At 39.6% G+C, this 18133-nt stretch overlaps 1 protein-coding gene across 4 annotated transcripts in view; it reads left to right on the top strand.

Moving 5' to 3' along the window:
* Positions 1-17659, top strand: part of akap6 (A kinase (PRKA) anchor protein 6) — a 168739-nt gene extending 151080 nt beyond the window's left edge. For 3 of the 4 annotated variants that reach the window (XM_044142658.1, XM_044142659.1, XM_044142660.1), the window contains 6 exons: positions 104-187; positions 416-568; positions 4480-7422; positions 8045-9262; positions 10331-10425; positions 13152-17658. In XM_044142658.1, the coding sequence (XP_043998593.1) occupies positions 104-187; positions 416-568; positions 4480-7422; positions 8045-9262; positions 10331-10396 (4464 nt within the window). In that variant the 3' untranslated portion in view covers positions 10397-10425; positions 13152-17658. Of the gene's footprint in view, positions 1-103; positions 188-415; positions 569-4479; positions 7423-8044; positions 9263-10330; positions 10426-13151 lie in introns of all 4 variants that reach the window. The other variant, XM_044142656.1, reaches the window with a different exon arrangement.
* Positions 17660-18133: the final 474 nt, after the last annotated feature.

The raw sequence follows: 18133 nt of genomic DNA on the forward strand, positions 1-18133 counted from the left end.
ATGATTCATTTGAAATTTTTTGGTTCTGACATATTTGAAATCTGCAGAACTTCTCAGACTTGACATCCATCCTGTCTTCCTTCATCTGCCTGTCTGTCTACAGTCCCTGTGTTCAGAGATCGGCAGCCGGCGCAGAGGAGTCGCTTCAGTTCTGAAACTGTGTCAGAAGTTGCTGCAGCAGAGCCATGTGAGTGAAGGAAAACACAATTAAACACCTCTCACTTGAAAAAAAGTCACAAAATAGATACTTGTCAAGCACGGAAGAATGTAAAACAATTCCCGTGACATAAACTTGTTTTAATAAATTATCATTCACATTAGTTTTAAAAAACATTTCAAAGTTTTGAAATCACAAACATGAACTCATCTATTTGTGAAAAGAGGAGTTTTTTCATCTCCATCCATTCTTCCACAGTCGGGCCTGATGGCTGAAGTGGGCCCAGACGCGGAGCAGCACCGGGAGGCCCTGCAGCTGCTGTCAATCAACCTGGAGAGGAGGTGGGAGGCGATAGTGATGCAGGCGCTGCAGTGGCAGAACAGACTGAAGAGAGAGCTGGGAGAGCAGCAGGTTGGACTGCCCTCACATTTACACTACACAACCGTCATTTCACACTGCAGGCGGCCAGCTGACACAGTTCCACTCAGTGAGCATCACACTGTTTGATTTGGCACTAACGTGTCTTTTAGAAGACATATGGTGTTATGACTGAACTTATATCACTTTAATTGTGGAGCCATCTTCATAGAGAAAGTGATCCTGGTTTATAAACCAAACCTACCTACAGCAACACAAGTGAATGAACATGCTAATCTGTGCAAAGTGGTGGTATACATGAAGAGTCATTTTTAAAAAGCTTGAATTTACTCTGATTAAACCAGCTGGGTTTGGTTTTTTCGTTTTTTTTTCCTTTGCTCAAACACTATTAGACACTGAGGTTTCTTTCCTCTCCTTGTATATGCACATAGAAAAACCTATAGCAACAGATAAATCACAAAGGCCAGACACTCTGACCTTGGTGCCTGGCTGGAGAGTAATTTCACTCCTACTGGAGGTTGGAGAGGAATAAAAAGAGGGCAAGAGGGGGAGGAAAACTTGGGCAGTAAGAACTAAAGAGCTTTATGTGTGGTTCAGGTTATAAATAAGCACTTTCTTTGCTGAATGATAAAACGACTGTCCTCTCCTCGTTTTTGCGTGTGTGTTCATGATTGTGTGGGAACAAACTGTACACTTACAACTATTACAACTGGCTTATAAAAGTCTCTGATCTACAAAAGTCTTTTTACGTCAGAATATGCTAAATGTATTTCCCAGACTGTACCAGGGATTCCTGGACTAGTCATTATGTTTTCTACCATCAAACGGTGCTGTTACACACAGTAGCCTTTTAAAGAGGATCGTGTTTATGGCATAAAAGAAATCTAAAAACTTAAAGAAGTTTCATGAACTTCACACTGATTTTTATCTGATCAAAACAGCACTCTCTGCAGACAGTTATATTCAAAAACCAAGTCTAAGAAGCACATCCTAAATTTAATGGGCTCTACTTCAGAAAGATTTTAAAAAGGCAGTGAAAAAGCAGATAAAGCAGGTTTCTCACTTAATGCATCTTCTTGTATTAACTGCAGTGTGCTTTGGGGGGAAGTTATGTTGTGTTTTACAGACGCATTACACATTCTTTCATTCCTGTGGTTTTTCATGTTTTGTGCTGTAAGGTGACTGGACCAGACAACTTTGCCTCATATTTGTCTAACAAATGACCTGATTGAAACTGTAAATAGCCATTCTTATTCATTCATTATTTTTTCACTTTTTTCCAACATTTGATCCTCTGATGATCTAAAATTCTGTATTGGATTAAAATGTGTGAAGACAATTTAACTACACAAACTGCGGTATTAATTTGTGTTTGAACAACCTGATGTTCTGATGTTGCCGTCAGAACATGTCAGAGAAAAGAAATCCTGATTTTAAAATGAATAAAGGACTAATAATTGCAAACAAATATATTTAGATGCTATTTATTATTTAGCCCAAAGTCAAGTCAAAGATAGAACAGGAAGAAATAAAACACATAAAGTGGAAAAACTCAGAATTCCTACCCCAGTGTTTCTTAATCAAAATGGCCCCACATTCCCTATTGTATTTCTATGTATTCATGTAAATACTACCAGTGTGGTTTTTCTATACGTAGCTCAGTATTACAAAATATTCTGGTGTGCATTCACACATGAGTAAGTATGTGTACATACATCCATACACAAAACCATAAACTGCACCTATTAAAAGGTACTAAAACCTGGCCTAAAACACAGGCCTAAAACCTGATTATTAAGTTAACTGGTCTCTGTAAAATGTCCTTAAAGCTGCAGCATGTAACGTTTAGAAAGAATTTTTTTTTACGTGTTTGCTAAAAGAATCAGCATGTTGTGACAGTATGAGACAAATAATCTGTGAAAAGATTAATCTTCTCTACCTCCTCCTTGAGCTACTGTTGCCGTCTGAAAGAATGCACCACTCCCGATCAAAAACAGCCAATCAGAGTCAGGAGGAGGGCCTTCGAGCTGTCAATCAACCCCATGTTCTTACTGCTAAATGTGCTAATGGCAAAGAAATAACTTACCGCTGCAAAAAAGTGGTTATTATGATTGGCTAACCTTAGTCAGATTTACCAAAATTCCTATTGCTACATGTAATACGTCTACTCTTTAATTATGTGTTACAAATTCACACCACTTGAAATTGCAAACAGACCAGTTCTGTTCCATAGCCAGTTCTGCCAGTGGCCTGCTCTCAGCTGTAATCAAGTAATCTTCTACTTTTAAAACAAGGTTTGAGTTATTGGCAAATAGAAGAAGTGACTTCACTCTTTACTGCCAGAAAAAATACTTGCAATTCAGCCCTAAACTGATGTAAGGGGTGTTTCTAGAAATGGGAACAATTCCATCGAAACTTTCTAGAAGGTTTTTAACATTGATTGGATTAAGCTAACAGGAACGCTGCCTTTTCAACAATGAAGGTTTCTCGAATGCATCTGCAGCGCAAAACTCAGTTCATTCATTATCCACAACTCCCTTATCAGCACATTGGGAATAAACACAAGTCTAATAGAAATTCATTAAGTACAGCCATAACCACGCAAACTCACTCCGTCTGAAACACACACACTAACACACACGTTTAGACAACTAGTTTATTAGATTAATAGGCTATGAATGGCTAATACGAATTACCCCCCTCTCTTGTTAACGAGACGTAGAGCAATTTGTATAATTATGTCTGGGGCAGAGAAGGTTTCCTGTGTCTAAGCATATTTTTAGACAGCCAAGCTTTCTGAAGGCTTTGATTACGTATTTACCTTGGGATTTTCAGCTTGGCACTCTTTCTCTCAGAAGTTGTCTTTGAATAATTCATTGCTTTGTTCCAGAGTGGAATAATTTGTGTTGGGCCTTATGACTAGTTTCTGTGGAGTAGGTTGATTTCACTTCTTTTTTTGTTTCATGTTGTTTCTGGTACATGACCCTAGAACATGCCTTTTTCAGAGTTTGGTGTCTGTTTAACCGTAGACTTGAGAAGAGACACTGATCTCAAAGCAGAAAACAAAACATGTCTTTTGAAACAAATTGGTACCTAATCAGGGCACCATAAACTGAAGAATAACAATAATTCATCAGTTCTTTATTCACAAATGACCATGGCACCACACAGTCAAAGGCAATTTTAGTCAATTTTATATTTTTACAATTTATACAAAACCTTAATCAGTAGCACATTTTTTATATTGAAACAAGTTTTACCAACCAGTGGAAGAAAAGCAGCATCATGCAGCACATGGATTTATAGACCAATCTTTATTTCTTTTTCATCTGTTGTCAGACTCTTATCAAACAAATCAAAACAACTCACAGTCCTGAACACCACAAGGTTCCTAACTGGATCACCTGCTTTAGCTTTCTCCAAAAATTTCTTCTTTGTTTCCTTTTTTTCATAGCATTTTTAAATTGTTCTAAGTTTACCAGACTAATACTAAATGAAACACATCTCTCAGTAATAGCTACATCCTTGGGAATTTCTGAACATAGGTAGGTCTGATACTTTGGTAAACAGACACTTGCACTCACTTCAAAAACAAAGACTGAGGGTGTCCTGTTCTGAGTGATGTGGGACATACTGACGAAGAGAAAGTGAAGACTTGGACTTACTGGAGCCAGAGAAAAATGGGAAATATGGATTTTAATATGTCATTACTCCTCTAGTGCTGAATATATCTAAGACAGTTACAATCTTGTGTGGTTTAAGTACTTGATGAATTCAATTTAGTTCAGGTTAGTTTATTTATATAGTGTTTAATTATAACAAGTGTTGTTTCAAGGCACTTAACAAAAACGTTACTTTAATCCCATCATTCAAATTACATTCAAGCTATTCCTGGCAATCAAATGCAAGCTTTCAAACATTTTTTTTTTCTCTTTTTTTTGTAGGTTAATGGAAACATTCTCGAAACTGGCCTAGTGGATCTTCATCAGATTAGCCCTGTGTCAGTGGCTTCAGTGACAGTGCCACCAGAGGACTCCTGGGAATGGGATGAGACAGATATGTCGGTCATGGAAGCAGAGCGGCAAGATGTACCACAACCTGACCTTACAACCAACCTCCCCACAGCCTTGCAATCAAGACTGCCATCAAACAATATTTTGGCCACTGACAATCAACCTGTTGAGATTCAAACTGATATCCAAGCCACTCAGTTAAAAGAGTTGTCTAATTTGAAGGATGGATCCTCGATGGATGTTAACTCCCATTCCCCACCAAACAATAACGTATATCAAGTGTACAGCCTCCACAGTATTGAATTATGCAAGCAGCCAGTGTTTCCACTTCCTTCCACATTAATGCACATAAATAAACCTGTAAAAAACAAAGAAAATTTTTTGCTGAAGAGCATTAGTAAGGATTCTTCCTTGTCCTCCATTGAATCTCTCCCTGACCTCCTGGGAGGTTTGATGTCAAGTAGCAAACAACGAGATAGGATCAGTGAATTTTGTAGTAGGGAAACTGAGGGTGGCAGAAGGAGCGGTCAGTCGGAAAATAGTCTACGATCAGATTGTGAGAGTGGGATTGTAAGTGACAATGGAGATTCAGAGACATCATCAAATTCTGGAGTACATGGAAAGAAAGAGGATCAGGGGATAGAGAGACAGGAGAAAAGAGACCGGAGGAAAGGTGAAGTTACACAAGAACATTATAGTTTAGCTCTGGAAAAGAACTGCATTGCCCCTTATAAAAGGAGCCAGATGCAAATCTCTACGAATTTGGAAGAATGGAGAAGAAATGAGCTGAGATGTGAAATAAAAAGAAACAAGGAGGAGAAGAAGAGGTGCAAACAGGATGTGGGGGATTCAGTGGAATTCCTGATAAACGGACATGGGATCCTTACACCGGCAAACTCTGACATTGATGTGAAAGGACTTGATGACTCTAAGATGTTCATGTCCCAGAGGGACAACACACAGTGTAACCCTGACCATTATAACAGTTCAGAAACTCCCCCTGCTCTCAACAGTAGGACATCAAGTCCCGTTTTGTCTCAGAGCTCTTCTCTGGAGTCTCTATTGGCTCTGGGTATCGACTTATTCCCCTCCAAAGAACGGCTGCATCATAGCGTCTCTTTGGAGAGCTGTCTTAATCCATGCCACAGCCCTGACAGGGAGGCGGCGGGCAGTCTCACAAGTCCCAACGAGATGAACCCGGGCCAGGAAAAAGACCAAGATAGAATTAATTTAAGAGCAACCATGGATACTGAAACAGAGGCATCTTCTGGAGAGCTAAGCCAAAGAACTCTTGATCTCCTGAAACGTTTGGAGAACATTCAGAATCCTTTGGGTGGGAAGATGACTCGAAGTGTTTCTGACATGTCAATTCAAAGCAGCATCCCACAAAAGAACCACTTCCCTGTTTCACCCTCTTTAGGGGGTCAACACACTCCTCTCTCCAGGATGTTTAGCACTTCATGGAAAGGACAGCCATCACTGATCAATGAAAACTTATCAAAAATATCACTAACTGAACTGAGTAGCACAGAAGACTCATCTCTGGGGTCTGAGGATTTTGTCGTGCTCAGAAACCAGCACCCTCTTTTCCTAGATCCAAACATAGCAACCATTTCCAGCCCTCGTAGGAAACATTGTCACAACAGGGGAGGGAAAGCTGTGGATGAGTCGGATGCTGCTAGTTTAAGCATGGTGGTCAACGTTTCATGTACATCAGCATGCACAGATGAAGATGAAGATGACAGTGATCTGCTTTCATCCTCCACACTGACTCTCACTGAAGAGGAACTTGGTGTTCGAGATGAACAAGATGGAGATGATGACAGGGCTAATGGTGTGTCTTCTGGGAATGAGGAGGATGAGGCTAATGATGAAGATGACATGGAAACATCCTATGAGTTGGGGCTTGAGTACATGAAGAGGGAGTTACAGAGCTGGATACGACTTCCTCGCACCTCTGTATCCTCCTCGTTCAAATCGGAGGCAGGTCTTCTGGATGAGCTGCAGTGTGGAAGTGCTCCACTTTCCACCTTCACATTCTCACGTGCACAATTAATGAATAGCAGTAACAAAGCTGGTGGCAATATAAGTACAAAGGAAAGAGAAGATGAGACCAGACCGAATGTGACGAGAAGCTACATCAGCCAATTTGTCGATGATGTGGAGAATGGAAACATCGACCACAGCTGTCTACAAGGAAAAGACGAAGACGATGAGCTACTCCAAGAAGAGTCTGGCTTGTTCACTCAGAAAAGAGACACTTTAAGGGACATTTATGTGAACACGAAAACAGAAGACCAAGTTGAAGACGTTGGCAACTTGAGAGCTGAAATGGATTCAGTTTCAACAAGTCATATTTGTTCATCACCATCCAGTGAGCTGCATCCCTTCTCTTCCAAGCGTACTTCCTGTTTGGTGGGAGAGCTGAGAGGGGAGCTCCCCTGCCATAGTGCTTCACTTCCTTCACCCCCTTCTCTGTCTCCAGTCAACTGCAGATCCCACAATGCACTGGACAACAACCTCTCAATTGCTGGAGGACGGAAAGCCATCACAATTCAAGAGAAGTTTAAGTTCTCATCGTTGGTCACAGAAGAGACAAGGAGGGAAGTCAGAGCAAAAGATTCATCTCCGCCATCCACAAAAGGCCACAAATCCCTCGCTTCCTGCTGCAGCCCCTTCCTCCTATCGGCCTCGCCACTCAGCGTTGACGAAAGCAAGAAGAAGAATGTTCATGACTTTGTAATGGAGATTATTGACATGGCCTCTGTAGCACTGAAAAGCAAAGAGAACCAGTCAGATGGAGCAACCCAGAGGGAGACCAATGTGTCTGTCCCAGACCAGTCCTCCACCTCACTAGCACACATCCGAGACAAGGTAGAACTTTAATTCTACAGAATAATCAGATTCACACAGTGTCTACCACACAATTGTTGGATGACTAATGTAAAAACATCTGACGTAAATTAATCTGAGTTTGAAGCTGTCCTATTTGACCTGGTATATTCTGTGCATTTCAAAGGAAAGTTATCTGTCTTCATTTGTTTATTCAGCTGAAGTAATTCAATAAATCGCATCACGGATCAGAACTTTGAGGGTGTAATTATTAATTTCTTCAGTAAGTAAAGCAATCTAAAAGTTCATTAGTTTTCAGTCCACATTTTTTAAAAGGAAAAGAGAAATCACGCAGAAAACATTGTCATAATGTAAAACATTAATATGTAAATAAAGATTTTATGGTATGATAGTTACAATGCAGTACAAACAGAGAATGATCAAAGTTGTATATATATCCTATTCATGGCTGAACTTTTCTATTTAATTTGAGTAATTCTTAGCTTGAAATCGGATTTCACTTCAGATTAGCTTTAATTAAAGCATCAAAATAAGACATTTGTGTATGTGGCTGTCAGTGACTGTCAATATTGTTTATTCTTACTTCAGACCCTCTACTTAGAAACCGGTACGAAGCAACAAACTGTTCATTTTCTTCCTTCAGGTGCTTGAACACTCCCATAGGCCTCTGCATCTTCGAAAGGGAGATTTCTACTCCTACCTGTCTCTCTCCTCCCATGACAGCGACTGTGGTGAGGTCAGTCAGTGTGCTGAGGACAAGAGTTTGACCCCTGTGCCCTACACCATCCCATCCTATTGCACGTCGACACCAACCTCAAACAGTCCAAGCCCTGAACTGTTTCCCAGCACCAAAGTGGCAATGTCTTCCTTTCAGTCAGCTCAGTTGAGCAGATGCTCTTCCCCTAGCCTGACTGCCAAGGACTACATCGGCAGTTTGGATTTGAAGTGTTTTGATGGTGAACCTGGCAGCGTCTCAGATGAAAGCCGAGTGGAGCAGCAGTGTTCTAGCCCCTCTCTGTCCGTACCCACCAGTCCTGACTTCAGGAATGAGGAGACGCTGTTTGAAGCCTGTACAGAGGAAGTTTACCTTGGACCACCTTTGTGCTACAGCATGGTGATCAAAAAGAAACCTCAACCCTCCAACTATAAACTGTGTTTGGAGACCTCATTGGCTGGTGGCTGTGAGCTGATTGAAAATGCACCTTGTTTGTCCCAAGAGGGAAAAAGTTCCAAACTGGACAATAGGCAGACGGACCACTTGTTCTCGACACAAGGCTCTGGTTCCACAAATGAAACCCAGAACTTCTACCGTCCTGAACCTTGCTACAGCTTATTTTCCACCTCTTCGCTCTTAAGAAGCAACTTCAGTTCTTCAGGTGACAACCTTTTTTCTCCTCTACCTCTGTCGACTGAGGCAATGGAAGAAAAGCTCGGTGAAGACCTGTACCTCTCCTCTGATGGTGTTGTAGGAAAAGTCGCGACTGCTGTGAGTGTCAGCACGCCGCAGGAGGAGAGAAGTCGTAATGAGGGGCCTTCTTATCTTAATCCCTGGGTGCGTGTCGCCCTGATAGACTCCTTCGCCACAGAATGTTTGGCAGATACTAAAACGCTTGAATCCAATATGGGCACCGTAATGACCAAGATAAGTGTCTGCAGCTCTGCTACAAATCCCTCAAAAGAGCCAGCCACCGCCGCCACGCGTATTAATCCCAAAATTAACTGCTCAGCGATGAGAAGGCCTGATAGGGAGGAGGGGAAGAGGAGCAAAGAGGCAGATACTCGATGGGCAGAGGAGGAGGAAAAGAGGAGAAAGGGCTGGAGCACTTCGCAGCAAGAAGCAAAGTCTGCCCTGGTGAAACAGGTTAGTGTTCCATGTATTTGCACTATCTCCAGACATTATACAGTGTGTTGATACTGGACTCCACTTCTCTGCTTTGGGTATTAGTTTTAGTCAAGCCCGTCAGCGGGAATGAAGGCGGTGAAGCTGTGCTTTCTCTTTATTTTGTTTCGCAAGTTAGACAGATTTTCCTTTCCCTCTGAGCTTTCTTTGTCTTTTATCTGCTGTGCTGTCTTTGTTGTGTTATTTTATGTTTGTATTCACTATCCTTCTTAGCCCTTTAGTCTAATAGACTCCTCCGAAAGACTTGGAGTCTTTAGGACTATGGGACTTCAAGCACTAAAGAACCATGTGGTTCTTTATGACTCAATTACTTACTACTGTCAGTGCATACATTATTAAATTTCTAATGTATTAATTGACCATTTACAACTGACACAAATGTCATATTTCTGGAGATCTTGGTATTCTTGAGGAGTGGTGGACAGATCTGAGAGTACTGATCTTTCATCCTAATACGTACTGATGGGAGATATCCTGCAAAATAGTCTAATTTCCTTTTGAGATATTTTGACATTTCGGTTGTGTTGTGCTAACCTTTGATAACCAAAATGACAGCTCAGTGGTTGGTGGTAGAAAAGTATAAGTGGCTGCTTTTCCTCCACTGTCTTGTTTGTGGTATTCATGGACAGGATAGTATGGCACAGTCAGGAGGAAAAGCTGAGTGTTATAATCAAATGCATGTATGATTTCAGTAGACTAAATGTGATTCCAGAAAAAACCTAATATGTCAATTTGTCTTTGGCATTTATTCATAGTATTTGCAATTTTCTGTATTAATAGTATTATGATAGAAAAGCCCGCTTTTATATAGTGTGCTAACACTATCTGCTCCTTGTGCTGTTTGAGTAAAATAACCGTAAGATTGGGCTCATTGATATAATTCTGGTGATGCCCATCACCTGTTTGATTTAAAGGCATTCTAGTGTTTTTGTTGCTCTTTTTAAATTTCATATCGTTTTGCTCCCTGTCTTTTTTTGTCTTAAATCCTGCTATCTGTGTGTCTTTCTGTATTCCCTACCTGTGACGTAGGCGGGATTTTGGCCAGTTCTCGGTCACAGCGTTGGAGCAACACAGGACGAAGCAAACCCTCAGTGAGGACTCCTTCTCAGATGAAAGCAGTCAGAGTACGTTAACATGTAACATCCTGGTACTGTGTGGATGAGATTTCAGAAAAATCACAGCTGCTTAAAAATAAAAACCAAAATCTTTTTTGTGGAAATACAACCAGGCTTTACATCAGTACATCTCTGTTCAAGTCTGTTACTTTCCATGTGCTTTAGAATCCAACAAACTCATCAACAAAACAGGCAGTTTCAGTGCTTCAACTATGTATCCCTCCAGACTTTGGTTCCCACCTAGTGAATACGTGCCAGTTTTAAATTACTTTCTGATTATTTATTCACTTATATTCCGGGTCCTTAAAATGAATTTTTGAAACTTGAATTAGAATTAGCTACAGTTGAATAATTTTGATAAGTAGATAGTAAAAATTTTCTTGTTCCCTTTTTCCAATATGTTAAAATCTAAGCAGAAACTGAGAACATGAACAAAAGGACGTTACTGACAGTTGGCGTGTGTGTATGTGTTTTGGTGTATGATGTGTGCACTCTATGGGTGCCTCCAGGGCTAAGCAAAACCTCCTGCCCTCATACTCTAAACACACAAATGTGCACCTGCACATCCACACACACCCCTGAAGGCAGGGCATGAGAGTCCAGGTAGAAGCTATGACAGCCCAACAGCTGCGGGTTAGACAGACACACTGCTCACAATCACACACACGCAAACACACCAACACACACAACAGAGGACAAACTTTCATAAACACCTTTATGCAAAGAACCAGAAAAATAAATCCCAGTGAAAACACACACAGTGGATGTAGCGCTCCGACAAGGGACACACACCATCATCCAGACATCACATCTATGATGCGTATAGCTGGTCCTGACCTCCATGACGTGGCTGAGTCTAGCCCACCTGTTCACACACAGACACACACAAACCCACTGTACACACAAACACAGGTGCAATTAAAGCAATCGTGAATGCAACTCATGATGTGCTCTGTGACCCAGACAGCAGAAGGTCTACAGGAAACACACAGGAGAGAATGGGAGTGTGTGTAGTGTTCAGGTTTTATCACTGACTTGCATATAAAAAGTTTCACCAGACAGCAGCCTCAAAAATGAATCAAAATAAATAATACACAAACATGTTAAAAAACTTTCAGTCAGTGAATGAGAGCATAGATTATATTTATTTAATACTAAATATAATATATTTAGCATTTATTTTTCTTAAATATTGTGTATACATCTGTATTGTAGGAAATATTCGCTCAAAAATCTAAACTATTACGTCACTTCAGTGACAACATCTGAACAATATCCATGAAACCATGCAGACTTCTACAAACATTTGTGAAGGAATAGGAAACTCTAATGGTGTGTTCACACTAAACGTTTTAGTGTACCTGACGCGTTTTGAGTATCAGGTGCATTTGGTTTACATTCAAAGTCTATGTGGAGGCGCTTGAGGGCCATGGAGGCGCTTTTTGAGCATCTAGAACAGCGTGATTTGAACCGTTTACTGTCCAGTGCATCCAGCGCATCTGACGCTCCACATAGACTTTGAATGTAGACCAGACGAGCCTGATGCTCAAAATGCGTTTGGTGTGAACGCATCATAAGAAATCAAATAATACTAGAGTGGTACTGTGGCAGAAAGTACTGTGCAGTAAGTCCAATCACAAAGATTCCTCAGATTCCCACAAAATATCCCAATATCAGAAAGTGATATTGCCAACTGTTAAAGGCAGTATCAGAAAGTGACTGGGAATAACAGCAATGAAATGGTAGACCAAGGAAAATCCCAGGGTGAGGTCAATTACTTCCTATGACCAAGCTTCTGCATCAGTACAATGCAACTTGTCGGAACAATCAGTGTAAATTTGCCACCAGTGGACTGTTTGCCAATTCATATGAGGAGTCTGGATTTTTTATTTGGGGCAGAACCTCGTCTCTGACCTGGGGAGGACATTCTACCCTCTTCTGGCTCAAGACCATGCCCTCGTATTTAGAGACACTTATTATCATCCAGACCACTTCAGACTTGACTGCAAACTGCACGAGTGACACCTGGAGATCACAGTCTGATGAAGCCATCAGAACCACATTAGCTGCAAAAAACAGAGGTCCCCAAAACAGATCTTAACACTTTGGCTGTGCCTAGAAATAAAGGTTATGGTCAGTATCTGAGACAATGGGCAACCGGTCAGAGCAACTTTGACCGGAAACAAGTCTGACTTACTGCTGGGAATGCAGACAGATAAAGTTCTGACTCCTTGCTTTCAAAGTACTGGGACTGGGACAGATTACCCTCCCTTCTGGAGTTCTAGGACATGGCGGTGGAGACGCTCCTGCTAGGGACTCACTTGTTCTACTGAGGGACTTAAATGTGAGACTTGTAGCATATGAGTACATTTTGGAAAATTTTTTTACTTCCAACTTTATGGAAGTTTAGTATAGAAAAATTTGACTGGAACAGCTTTGGGATAACTTGGGGCCAAAATTCACCCGACATCATTTTCTGACAGGTGTGTTTGGAAGAATGGTGATTAATTCCCATAAGTGTATTACTTAACTCTATGTTAAGGCCTTTTGAAGAATTTATTAAGCCAAAGCGAGTGGGCAGACATCATAGGAATGGATTAAAAATCGGATGTCCCTCAAACTTATGCGTGTGGAGGCAGGCAAACAGTAAAGGTTTCATATGTAAAAATTGAAAGCATACTACTTTTACTATTTTCACTAACAAGAAATGAAATACTTTTTTCTATTTCCTTCAGAGACCATCTGGGTTGGGTGCAGGAGTCTGAAGGATGCAGTTGTAGACCTCTCTGGTTCTCCCTCTGTGCTTCTGCAGACTTCTACCTCCCGGATCTTGTCTTCTGACTCAACTCACAGGAGGACATTAGCTGGAGCTGCACAGGTTGGGATTGGCCCAGCTCACCAGCCTGATGAGTTGGTGAATTTATGATCATGAAGCAGTTATAAAGACTTTTCCTGAGGATATTTCAAGGTTCTCTGAGGTCTTGCTTGAATGTAAAATTTAAATGCATGTACACTTAGTAAAAAGGTAATTGACTTATTTAAAGGTGTGACAGAGTTTTTGAATATTCAAGGGAATAAGTAAACATTTTAGATCATTTACTGTGTAATCACCTTTTTCAGGGAGGCTCCGAGAAAAAATAGTTCTCCATTGGAGTACTTTGTCAGACATTAGTCCAATTCCATGTTCGATTGCTCAAATTGAAGTGGACTAAACTTATTGTGTCCTATAGTTTAAGAGACTGAAATATTTCCTAGGAAGTATTTTGTATTAACCTTGGTTTCAGTGAAAATTGACATTGTCTTTTCAAGTATGATTGCCAACATCAAAACAGAAATCCAAAATGTTTTGGTCTTGAATCCTACCTGTCATGGTGAAAATGGTGGATTACAGCAGGAATCTGTGAATCAGGTGAATTCACCTGATTGTTGAGTTGTTTGACCAGTTGAAATGGCACATTCAAACCAAATGGAACAAAAAAGATAAACCTAAATGACTGTTTCCATTTCTTTACAGAGATGGTTGTGAAACTGAAACACAAAGAGAATGCAGCTTTTTAATATATATTGAAATAGTTTCATGTTTTTGTCATGATGCAAGAGAAGACAGCAGTGGGGCGAACATTTGCAGAATATTAACTTCCTAGTTTTTCACAATATGTTACTTTATAAAGAATAAGGCTCCAGTCAGTTCCAGTTTCTAAAGTTCTAGCTTCTGAACCAGTGATTGGTAGACTTCAGAGTTTCATTGCACTGTTTAGAGTGTTGATGTAATCAGCTTTGGTAAATGTTTTGATTTCTAAAAGTTGTGCTCCATTTGCATAGTGAGAGGTTTCTTCACAAACTGAAAATCTTCACACAATAAGTAGTACTTTATTAAGTACTACTTAATAATCAAATAAGAACTGGTGAACAAGAGCTGAACTATTCTCAGAAAAACTGCAATGAATAGTCCAGCTAATAGGAAGCGACATTTAATTTTTTTATTTAACCATGAGAGCTAACACTACAGAGACCTGTGGAGCTCCACTAGCCCCCCTCTACCACAGACATGGTGACCCATGTTGCTACCATAACAACTGATAAGCAAAGGCCTGCCACAGAATGTGACCAATGTCTAATCCTTCCATTAGTATTTTCTGTTTAGGGAAAAGGGAAATTTAGGCTGAACAATACTTTAAAAAATCAAAAAACAGCAACTTGAGATCAGCTGAATTTACTCGCCTTCAAGTCCATAACAAAGATACTGAAAGTTATGCAAAAAAGATTTATAGAATTATGTATGCTGGTCTATATGGTACCTTGCAAAAGTATGTACACCGCATAAGCATTTTCATATTACTGCATTACAACCACAAACATGTAGATATTTTCTTATTTTATGTGATAGATTAAGTCTTTAGTTCATAGTAAAGAAGTACAAAGAAAAAAACATAATTTCATTTGAATTTGGATCTTACTTTTCTTATTACTCCTTTACGCTGAAACGAGTGAATAAAATTTCATGCTATGAAAAACAGCCTAGTTGATTAACAGACCAGCCTTTGGTTTAAGGACTCTCAGTATAAAAGCAGTACAGTTCTGGAAGAAAACCTCTGAAAAGACTGAAGACAACTCTACACACAGCCAGAGAGCTGCAGTAGGCATGTTGTCATGGACACAAATAATCGGAATAGAGGGCTGAGGAGAATAAACATTTAAACAATTTATTTTTAAAGTCATAGTGAGGTGTCAATAAAATGTTAATGAACAAAACACAATGACAAAGTTGGGAACAATCAAGCAAGAGGTTGAATACTTTAAAATGCAAACTTTCATAGTCTGAGAAAGAGGAACAGAAGCTGATGGGCGAAACGTTATTGCAAATGAATTTTGTTTTGTTTGGGTTTTTTTCAGTTCTCTGCCCAAGTTCCTTTCAAGAACAGTTATATTAATTTTGTAAAGAAAAAAAAAAAAAAGATTTCTGGCCCAGTATTCCAGAGTCCTACAAAACCTCTGGCTTAGATCAAAGATTGTCCATGTGTTGCAATGAACTAGTCAAAGGTCATACTTGAATCTAAGTGAAATCTGGGGCAAGAAGACAGCTTTTGCAGATGTTTTTCATCCAAACTCAATGAGCAAAATTTAAAGAAAAAACTGAAATCAGTCCAAACTGTTCTGTTCAGTGCTGTAACTATTCTACAAAGCACACACTAAAAACTGAATACGCCACACTTTTCAGATTTGTTTTTTATTGAAAAAAGTATTGTAAATCCATAAAGTTTTCCTTCCACGTCACTGTACTGCTGTACTTTGTGTTGATTCATTAAATAAAATGTGGATAAAGCAGATTAAACTTTGGATTGTAGCCTGACAAGATGTGAAAAAGCTAAAGGGGTGTACATACTTTATCAAAGCACTGTGATGTTTTTAGGGGACAATAAAATGTAACCTGGAAGCTGTAATGAAGACCAGACTCCAGAACAGCTTGGTCTTTCTCTAAAATGTACAGCAGGAAAGGAAACGGCAGAGCGTCCTTTCCTGCCCTCCAGCTCATGGATCTTTATGTGGAAAATAACTCCTAAATATTCAAGAAAAATCTGCCTCATCATTGATTATTTTTTAGCACATTTCAGAAATAGTCTAAAGAAAAATCAGTTTGAGAAGTTAAAACACCTCAGTGCAGTCCTACTCTGTATTTTGCTTGGCACTAATTGGACCTCCAAGAGAGGAAATAAGGAAGACAGTAGATGTTCTTCTGCTGCAGTGCTAACACTGGCTCCACTGAGAGCATTAATGCTTATTAAGGTATGTTTGGAATTAGAACTATTAAAACAGGCATTTCTAAGCAATTACAGGAGAAGTGTCAAGTTTTAATGGATTTAACTATCCACAGGTGGCTGTGGTCACCAACGTTGCCAATACTAGGGGCCCACTGTGTAGATGAGAGCAGGGTCTGAAAGGACAATGAAGTCAAATAGTGAAGTGAATTGCTAACTTTATATTAAAAGTTAGCAATTCCTTCTTTCGTCTCTTTTTTTCTTTCTTCCCTCCTTCCTTCCTTCTCTGTATTCTACCACAAATCTGATGAACTCAGTAAAACATTACCCTGTATGCCGTTCTTGATGCTGCCGTTGTAAACACTGATCAATTACCTGTATGCACTCCTTAAACTACGCACTGTAAAACCAATGTGCTGCTTGCTTCATACCTGTATGTCTTTGTCTGGATTTGTAAAGGATTTCAGGATTCACTTGGTAAAACTCATAACCTAGAGTCATAGAAATGGCCTCCTCGTCTGTGTTCGAGATGTTTGACTCAGTAGAGATGTTCTCTATGGATGTTACTTTAAGAATAATGAAAGACTTGAAATAAAGTTCTGTTTCTGATGCAGGGAAAACTTCTGACTGAACAGAGACTCTTCTCCCTCCCCATGTTCACCTTTGCAGCTCTGGTAAAACTTCACGTGATTTAAACTGAACTCTGTTTCACTTTAGATTTAACACTAGTTGTATGTTACTGACTAGGAAATATTTGTTCTATCAGGTGACACTGTATGGATTTTACCAGTTCTCTTGTTTTTTGTTTTTTCTTAATTAATTCAGCAGCTGACTGAGGAATTATGATTTCTCATATTTATATTCTGCTGGGATGAGAAAGTCATTTTTCATTTTACCTTAAAGCATGTGGAACCAAATATTTTCACTCTTTGCTTACAGTAGCTTCACCAAACTACAGGGTGAAACAATTGTCTTTTAAATGGTGTTTTATCTATGCAACACAACCAAAGTTAGCACGAGCTAAAGCAGCGTTGTGTATGAGTAAAGGTTCACTGATGCGCATTGTGTTAATACTTCTTGGACTTTGTAACATTTATTATTTGTGTTTTTGTTCTTAAGCAGCTCCTGGTATGATGAGCAGTGATTGAAGTGGGACTGTTTTCGAGAGGCGTGGAAGGATGATGGGGTTTGAAGGGTTTTAGTATACTTCTGTGCCTTGCTCTGCTGTTAATTCTCACACCTTTTATTATTTCTGAACGCCAGTCTCCCTGTTAGTGAATAAACAACAATCAACAAAGAATAAAATAAACACAAGAGGCTTGTTCAAAATTCACTGTACAAAGCACAGGAGGAACTCTAGTTGTATGTGTTTTACTGTGTATTTCATTTGTGATATGGGCTTTCTTTATTACCAATAGGAGCTTGACTGCATGGTTTCTGCTGACTATATTGTAAAACTAACTGCTGAAAAATAAACTTTACCGGAAATAAACTCATGAGATATGATTTTTTTGGTGGGGGTAATTTTAATATTGTGTTAACCGTAATATGAGACTGTGTTTGAAATCGAAAACAAACATGGAGTACAAAAAGGTCATGACGTCAGTATTAGTTTTTTATTAAGTAAGAATGGATTGAGACAAAAAGAGGCTGTGAAAACATCCATACTTACTGGAGGTGAGAACCTTCTTTCCATGGTTCCTTGAACCAAGATCAGAGTGGAAAGCTTTCACTGTGGCTTTAAAATTAGCTAAAATATTATATCCTATAGATATAATATCTGAGACTGTCAAAATATGCAATGTTTAGGACCTTGAATTTGTCATTACCGTAGATTGATTACTTGAAAAAATGTTTGAGCTTTTAAAATGTTTTGAAAGAAAGAGTAGATTCTGCCGTTGCCTTGATTGTGTAATGTTCTACAAACTGCTGTTGTCCAATGGCTCCTGGTGAGTCTGATG

This window comes from Gambusia affinis, linkage group LG16, assembly GCF_019740435.1.
Source record: "Gambusia affinis linkage group LG16, SWU_Gaff_1.0, whole genome shotgun sequence".
NCBI classification, from domain to species: Eukaryota; Metazoa; Chordata; class Actinopteri; order Cyprinodontiformes; family Poeciliidae; genus Gambusia; species Gambusia affinis.